The sequence below is a fragment of the Falco peregrinus genome, chromosome 5 (assembly GCF_023634155.1).
Source record: "Falco peregrinus isolate bFalPer1 chromosome 5, bFalPer1.pri, whole genome shotgun sequence".
Taxonomy (NCBI): Eukaryota; Metazoa; Chordata; class Aves; order Falconiformes; family Falconidae; genus Falco; species Falco peregrinus.
The window spans coordinates 22082960-22091922 of NC_073725.1; the positions used below are offsets into that span (position 1 = coordinate 22082960).

Here is an 8963-nt window from a genome sequence, read left to right on the forward strand (position 1 = left end):
GTAAGATGTTTCAGTCTAAGTTTTTGTTTCCAACCTTGCAAATACATGGAAGCATAATCCTCTGTTTAATATATGAGAAAGAATATATAAAGAAAAAAACAGTCTTTAACTCCTATTTCCTGACTGAACATTCAGGTTAGCTTTACTATGCCAGCTTTTTGTTTTCCAGGAGGAACTCTCGTCTTGTAGGTAGCTTCTTGTATGTACTGACCCTTTTCAGTTTAACCTTTTCAGACTCTCCCACTAACGCAAAGCCATATTTGTTACTGAACCTACTTAATGTGATTTTTCCCCTCCATTGTTTTTCTCATCTTCCTCCAAAGTAGCAAGAAGTTCCTACTCCACAAGGTTGAAGTTATTAAGAATTATCTATATGCATTTGTGTTGTAACAAATTACAGTATTTTAGCCGAGACAGACCTGTAGCTTAAAAAAAAATATACACTGCAAAGTGACACAGGACCCAATATTTTAAGAAGTTAGTAGAACAGTTTGAAGAGCAACCAGACTAAAATAGTGGGGTTTGGGCTCCCCAGCCCTGCCTCCTTCCCTTAAAAGAAGGGACCTAACCCGCTCAAACCTACAACTGTATTCATAGTAATGTAAGTGTTCAAAAAAAAAAGCTTGCTTTTTTCCTCATCTTGTCTACATACATAGCATTTGCTATTATCTCACAAGCTTCCAATATCCTTGCAGTTCAAACCGAGACCCATTATTCCTTGAGACAGAAATGAAAGAAACGCTTTAACATTTTTGTAGCTTGTTGCTGTATACCAACCTTTACATACACTGCTTTTAGGCATCTCCCACACTTCTTCTGCCTCACATCTCATGTCTCTGCGTTTTGAGGGTGGCTTGCCTATTCTTTTCTTCTTTGGTTTGACCAAAGGTGGGCACCCTGAAAAGCAAGGTACAACTGATGTTATTTCTCCAAAGCATAGTCTTAAAGCAAATTTAAGCTTGGCTTTCCCCAGCTGGTCTGTAGTGCTCCTCTTTCTCTCTTCCCTCTATGTGCCCATTTTAGCAGCAGATAAAAGCGACACTGCGTATGTCAAGCAACACTTATGCCTACAATATTTAATCACTGTCTAACCATAGTTCTGGATGCATTGTATTTTGGGTCATAACTTGGATAGGTATGAACATGGCAAAAAAAGAACCCAGTGAGAGCTTGATAATTCTATTCTAGTTCACTTTAAGTGTTCAGGACTAGTTGATAGCTGTCAAAGGGACCTAAGTCACCCACTGTCTTCAGACCTGTTAATTTATGCACCACAGGTACACAGTTCAAGAAGTCAAATTTAGAATATTGTATTACTGCTAAAGCAACATATCTTGTCTAGCCACACAGCCTTACTTGTGGGGCACTTAAGTTTAACATTAACTTGAAGAAACCAGTCCTAAGATAAGCAATGTTGAAAAAGGGGTTAATTTTTACTAGCACTTCTGAGGCATCCATTGACATGAACAGCATTCGGAAGCAGCTTATTCCTACTTTCTAATACTGAAAGTGATAGCTTCTTCAGACTACACAGGCTGGAAAAGGAGTAAGAGAAAGCAGGGAGCAACATGTATGCCAAACACCCTCAGTATGCTGCACAATCTATCGCTAAGAGATATGCTGAAATTTAAAGGTAACAAAATTATAACTTATTTTCATGAATTGTTGTAAGGAGCTAAGAACAATGCTGCTAAAGTAATTTTTTTCAACTTTTATAGAGAAGGCTAGCGTCAAAAAAACACCCCACAACTTTTTGAAGAAGTCTGTAGATAGAAAGGTTAGAAAGCCTCCAACGCAGGAGGCAAATCCCAAACCCAAACATGTTCAAGCAGGAAAGCAAGGCAGAGGGACAACTAAGGAATACACTCTAAAGAAAAGTCTATTGGGCTGTCTATACAGGAAACTTATTGTATACTATCACCGAACTGAAGAGAAGCAAGTCATCAGGCTGTTCTAAAGATAACTTGACACTCTGTTGATAGACTGAGCCTGTGATACTCAAAAGTATGTGACCCAGGAGAGTAGCAATACCCAAACTACAGCAAATTCTAGAGTTGTTCCAACAGCACTTACACTGAGAAATAACCTTGAAGAGCATCTAGAAACAGAGCTGAACTCCAAGTAGACCTTAATTGTAAGCAGAAACTATTCTGCTTTTGGAGGAAAGGTAGATATGGAAAGAATCTAACCTTTTACTTTGATTTGTTTTCTTTTTCTGAACCACATCAAGATTATTTGCACTCTGATATCCTTTAGCAGTAGCAGGGCAGCTGTTGATCCCTGCTAGTTTTTCTGAACTTTGGCCTATGTAGCTATCACACATGATTTCATGAGTGTTCTGCTCATCAGGATTAGGAACTACCAATGCTTCTCTTGAGCGCGTATGCAGTATCTGAGTGAAGAATTAATACTGCAGTTTATGGCAGTAACAACTTCAAGCTTTGCTTGGCCCCATCAAAGCATTCGATGCTTTGATTTCCCATGGGACCTTTAAAAAAAAAAAAAGTAGCTATAATGCATCCTTATTCACGTTTGATGAGAATATAAATATACCCCAAGATGTGCTGACTGACAGGCATTTCATCAATATTAGAGCCATGAAAATTAGTTTTAGCATCTTCAAATTTTATCCAAGTATCACAAGCTTGCTGTTTTGTATCATATCCTTTTGAATGTTCCTCAAGAACCACATTGAGGAAATATGTTGTACCTTGTTCTTTGCTCTTGGCTGGGAGCGAGGGACTACCATGTATTTGGCTGGTAAATTTGGGTTTAGCACCTCTTCTAATCCAATACTCTTCAGCTGGTATCCCCACACTCTCCCTTAACAGCCTTCCTAATAAAAAGAGGTTGATTTAAGGTCAGCATTTGATTTTGCCAATATGTCAATATATTGTTTGATCCACAAGTCAGAAGGTAAAGCTAGCTACTGAATCTAATTGTAATAGTCTATTAAAAAGGTTTTCTGATGACCATACTTGATGAAAACTACAACCTGCTTTAAGTCTACAAATTTTGTAGAAGGAAAATGAAGTTTAAGAACACCAAGCCTGTTATTAGAAGCAGATCACCTCATTTTAGGTGCCTCACAAGACTTCACTAAACAGCAGCCACTTACATAACCAGTTATGAACCTTCGCTGATAATTCTGTGTATTCTCAGTTCAGATGAATCCAATTTCTACCAATATATCTACCCCTGAGTAAATAAAATGTTCTTTTCCAGGTCAAATTTAACAGTTTCACACTGATTTTATGAAAAAACAGCAAAGCTTTTTGTTGCTAACAGTAAAAGAACAGCAGCCACAGTAAAAAAAGATAAATTAATGGTTGACTCCTGCAAAGAGAAATTACACAGGGTACAGCCACCAGATTATAATGATTTAATCCTCTTTAATCCACCTAACATGGGTCTGTGATGGGAGCATCAGAATTTTGTATAAGTTTAAATACAAAGTTTCCAAGATATTATTAAATAATGGTAAATGCATAGTTCAAACAGCCTTAACCTTTTCAAATTCATGAATTTCCACTCATGTCAGAAAGTTAAGTATACCAAATCCAACTCAGGGGAGTTCTCTGGTGGTTGTGAAGATGCAGAATCTTCATGCAATAAGTAAAATATTGCAGCAAACCCCTTATGCCTCAGAAAAAAAATATTCTATAGTACTTCTGGCTGTAAGCCAAATGTCAGGCTACAACATTCTCCCATCTTCCCACTGGTTCAAACTACAATTTGCAGCTGCAATTAGGCATTCTTTGTGTGTTCTGTTAAGCAGCACTTAGTCCTCAGCAACTAGCTTACCTTCCAAGATTTTCTGTAGTGTTTGCTGGTGTTCAGGTCCTCCTTTTCTTGCTGTAGACCTCTTTCTTCCATAATACCCATAGTCACTGTATATGACTTCATCTTGTTCTTTCTCCTTTGGCTTGTAAACTACACCAATGTTTTTACCAAGCCCACTCCTAGTTTTTATTTTCTTTTGAGCAGGCCAGCTAATCAATTGAGCTGGTATAGCATTTTCAGGTGGTTTCCAAAGCACCCTCTGACCAACTTGGTAGAAACTTCCTTTACTAGGCATCAAGATTCCATATTGAGTGGCTTCTTGAAAGAAATACTCAGTTTCATCTGTGGCATCATCTTCCTCATCCGCTCCATCTTCATCCTCCTCTTCTCCCTTCACAGAGTATTCTTCAGAGTCCTCAACTTCTGACAAACTCTTAGATGCTTTTTTCTTGAGAGAATTGACTTTTTTCCAACTAGGTGATCTAGGAAGGGTTCCCAGCTTTCTGCCTTTACTGGAAGCCTCTTTAATCTTCATGGTTGAAGAGTTTTTGACGTCTTGGTCATTCAAGCTGTTCATCTGCTCCCTTACTACTACTTCTTCTTCATTAAGGGACCCACCACTTTTAATTTTCTCTTTCTCTAAGCCTTCTGTATTTTTCTGGAAAGTATACATGCTTTTCTGAAGCACATAGTCAGGGACAAAATAAGACACTGGGGCATTATCAGTTGATGAGCCTTCCTCTCTAGAGGACATGTCATCAGAAGAAAGACTGAGTACACTTTGACGTTTCCTTTGTGGCAAACAAACATCGTAGTTGTAGTTTGTATTTGTACCATCCAAACAACCCAGCAAACCGTTAGAGGGAACATAATTCTCAGTTGATTCGTCACACCAAATACTTTTATCTGTTTGACTTTCATTGGTTGTGTTGTGGCTTAGATTCAGCTTTTTCTGCTGGAAACTCAAGTCACTCATTACCTCCATACCAGATGGAAGTAGTCCTGTTTGTTGAACAAAGCTGGGCTCTTCTCGAGAAGCTTTTGAGCTTGTAGGTTTTTTAGAGCTAGATTTCTTAGCTACCACCACATCCTGTCTTACCACTGGTTGATCTATGCCAACAGGTCTTGCCAGCTCTGCAATTTGCATTGCCATGGTTTCACCTGGGGGGGATTTTGCCCGCTGACTTGCATTTGCCTGCTTTTTTGCATCCAGCTTCACTTCATTATTTTGGACCTCTTTTTCTTGTACAGTTTCAACACCCTGTTTTGAGGAGAGAACAGCTTTTCTCTCATCCAAGGAAGCTCCTGGCACCATTTTCTCCCCTTCATGAGGGCCATATACCATTCCTTCACATGAGCTAACAGAAAATAAGTCACGCTGCACTATATTCTCTGGGACTGATTTACCACTTGCCACATCATACAAAGGGATCGTTTCTTTAAAGGACTTCCACAGCTGAATAGCTGGAGACCCATTTCCATATTCTATCCTCACTTCCTCCTTCTCAAAGGCATAGCTTCCAGTAGGAAGATTTCTATACTGCGTAGAGCTCGAAGGGCTCTTGTTATGAAACTCTCTGTCCACTGCAATGGAAGATCCAGATGAATCTTGTTTCTCTGAAGTACTTTCAGTCTCTGTACCTATACCAGAAGAAACACAGGCCATATTTCCTGCATCACAACCTTTTGTTTCTATATGGATATCTTGATGCTTTTTTTGCTTGTTTTCAGGCTGTCTAGGATCAGTCTGTGTTTCTTTTGTCTCCATTTTTTTTCCAGAGGTACTATAGTGTCTAAATCTTGTTGCATGATAAAACATAGGGGAAGGTGGGGGAACATTAAAATAAGGCCTCCTGCTAGTTCTTGCATGCATTGGATGCTGTGGAACAAAAAATCCAGGGTACTCATGGAGCGCAACAGAATAAAATGGAAAATATGGATTTCCACTTCGGAAGCCTAGACATTGGGGATAAAAAAAAAAGACAAATATATCTTCTTCTTGAAATGAGTAATTTGATTAATGTTTGCTTGCATACACAGGAACAGCAAAAAGATCAGACTCATAGGTAGGGTAAGACACTACCTGTCAATGCTTGGAAGCATGTTTGGTGCAGAAACCCAGAGAGAGTTGCTTGTTATGGAGCAGCTTATCTAGACAGCTAGAATTTAGCTAGAGCTTTGTTCCTTGGAACGTACACCAATTAGCTTTCTGTACTTTTTTTGCTATTCTATGGACTATGCTATGTAGCATTGTCTTTGAAAAAGATAGCTCCAGATAGAAGCTGACATAGGTATACCATTTACAAAATTAATTTAACAATATTGTTTGTGTGTGGATTTTTAAGTTTATATTTATCCATACCTATAATACAAGCATGCATATATGGAACTCGCATATACACACACATTAATTGTTAGGCATATTCTAGAGCTCTGTATCTGTAGGATAACCATTACTTAATATTTTGCTTAGTTTCCATTCCCCAGAAACAGATACTACTTTCCAGCACACAAGCTACATATTTAACTAATGCTTCATAAATCGGATTTTTGACGACTAAAACATTACATCAACTCTACTTTAAGCACTTGAGAAGCTTTTTAGCACAGATATACATCTGTGTCATCAAACAAAAGCAAAGCTACCACAGACAGCTGTCGTGTGCCTTACCTGGAGCAGGTACACAGTACGGACTGTATGCATGGCTGAAGTACCATGGACTTGGTAAAGGCTGTTGTGCTGTTGGCTGTGCATAAAAAAAGGGTCTTGTGTTGTTTGTGGAATATGATCCACTTTCTGAAGTTGGGGCAGTATTCATTTTTTAAACACTGAAAGAAATAAGTTATAAGATTAACCACTTTAAAAACTGTGACTTAATGATTTTTATGCTCTGTCAGAATTCAGCACACATTCCTCTCCCAGCCCAATGAAAGCAGTTTTCATTTTTCTGGAAAGTCTTCTTTCCATAAGAAAACTACTATCTTCCAAGCAGAAAGTAGAAAACTGACATTACTACCAAGGTCAAAGATTTTAGTTCTTTGCTAAGCAAGCTTTTATATGCACCTTTCAATATTAGTACTTCAAGCCAATCTTATAAGACATTTTAAAGCCACAGGACCAGTAACTTTAATGTAGTCTTATACGCACACATCCATATAAGCAGTATTCCAGCCAATCAGAAACTAGCCTTTAATTAGCCTTGAGCAAGAGACCTCAAGAATAAAGAAGGACCAATAGAAGGCTTTATGCAGTCAGAAGCTTAACACGTTGTGAAGAAAACACTCCTTAATGCCAACACATGTAGTATTAGAGCTCTATTAATTCAGGATTTGTATCTTGTAATATACTTAACAATAACAGCTAACATAAATGAAATATTTCAGTGACACCATGCTTCCTATGCTTAAACTAAATGATAGGTAACAGCAAAAAAGAAAGAGCACAAAATCCTTATGCATAAGTTCACATTCAAAGCCATACAAAATTCACAAGACAGAACTTCCTCCCCCACTCACATATTTCCTCAATTAACTAATACACTAAGTTCAGCCCATTCCAACCCATACAAGCAATACAGCCCTATCACATGGATTTTATAAGCAAGAATAAATTAGAGAACACAGAAGACCCAGTGACTACAGAAAAAAAAAAAAAATGGCAGTTCAGCAATTTGGAGAACTTGAGCACTTCAAAGCTACAGGAAAAAAAAAAAAAACAACAACAAAAAAGGACCAAAGGGAAGACCTGTTACAAAGTAGCACACAGCTCAGCCTGGAGTTTCAGAAAGCTTTTGGGAACGCTAGAATGGCCCATCCCACTCTTGTAAGCCCCCAAAAGCCTACAGGCTCCTCTCACCTTCCTAGGCCAAAGCTCCCAGAATTATTTTGGCCTTTGAGAAAAAGAGAATAATGTAGTGGAAAAAAAAAACCCAAACAAACCACCCTACAAAAAATAAGCTACTCCCACCCCCTTAGAGCCCCTCAAAACCATGGTCCAACCTGCTACTGCTCACTGTCTTTATGGCAGAGAGCTGCTGCTTTTCCACTCCCCCTGCCACCTGAGGCTCATTTAGCAGTAACGCAGGGGCCTTTTGCTGGTAATGTGGGGGAGGGAGCATCAAAACGTGAAGCTGGGAACAGTGGTAAAAGCCTTCAGCTGGTGTACAGAAAGCTAGCTGTCAAATCGTGCAGACATTTAACTGCAAACCTAAGTGAATCCAGAATTTCCCTATTGTAACCTTGGAACTTATATTTTTAAAACAAGGGAGACTGTGGGGAAATATTACCATTCTTCTGCTTGTAAGTACTGTTAAACATGCTTTTTGTAGGGGACAAAAAAAATAATCAGAAAATGCAAGACAAAGTTTGTGTTTCTTTCTAAAGTTTCCCAGTTGTTCAGCTAAGGGAGCAAAAAAAACCACCATGTTTTTTGTAGGGGACAAAAAAATAATCAGACAAGGCAAGACAAAGTTTATGTTTCTTTCTAAAGTTTCCCAGTTGTTAAGGGAGTAATGCTCCTCCATCCTAACGCAGCTAAGTGGACCGACGAGTGTAATGTTCTTTCCATATGAACAAGGGAAGCACTTATTCCAGGACGGTGTGCTCTGCTGCATATAACAAAAACCTAGGAAACAGGAGGTTGCAGTTGAGCTCTGCCCTGGGTCTTTAGAGGAGATGAGAATCCAAGTGGCCATTTTGCAGCTTCACATCCCTGAATGCCGGAGCCAGGCACTGGGGCAGGTGGTGGGAGAAGCACAGGCTGGTTGCATGTCTAGGGTGGGAAATTCCTGTGATTTCTGGGTTTTTTTCTTTCTATAATGTTCGGATTGAACTAGTCCTTTGCTCTATGACAGAAATTATAAAATGCTTGGGGAGAATCTGTGATCTTGTTCTTCGCGGAGCTCCCCAGCCAAAGCCGGTGCTTTCCATGGACGGCAGCGCCTCACTTTCCCTGCAGGCCACTCCTGTGACTTGTCTGGGAAGTTTTAAATCCCCAGCTGCTGCGTTCAACAGATTTTCACCTTTTTCAAGTGAAATTCCTTGCCTTTCTCTTGGTGGATGGACCCAAAGGGAAATAATAAAACAAAAAACCCCACAAAACCAAACAGCACTCCCCAGGTTTTAAAAAAAGTTGCCTGTCCTCAAGATTTTCCTTTCCCATGGACCAGCCCTCAGGCATC

At 39.2% G+C, this 8963-nt stretch overlaps 1 protein-coding gene across 1 annotated transcript; it reads right to left on the bottom strand.

The window, feature by feature from the left end:
- Window positions 1-339: 339 nt before the first annotated feature.
- Window positions 340-6614, bottom strand: LOC114013527 (uncharacterized). The gene is made up of 4 exons (XM_055803706.1): window positions 6455-6614; window positions 3805-5739; window positions 2574-2836; window positions 340-1006 (listed from the first exon to the last, which is right to left on the bottom strand). Exons 1-4 carry the CDS (start codon window positions 6600-6602, stop codon window positions 671-673), a joined length of 2682 nt encoding a protein of 893 aa, XP_055659681.1. The 5' UTR covers window positions 6603-6614; the 3' UTR covers window positions 340-670.
- Between the last annotated feature and the right edge of the window lie 2349 nt (window positions 6615-8963).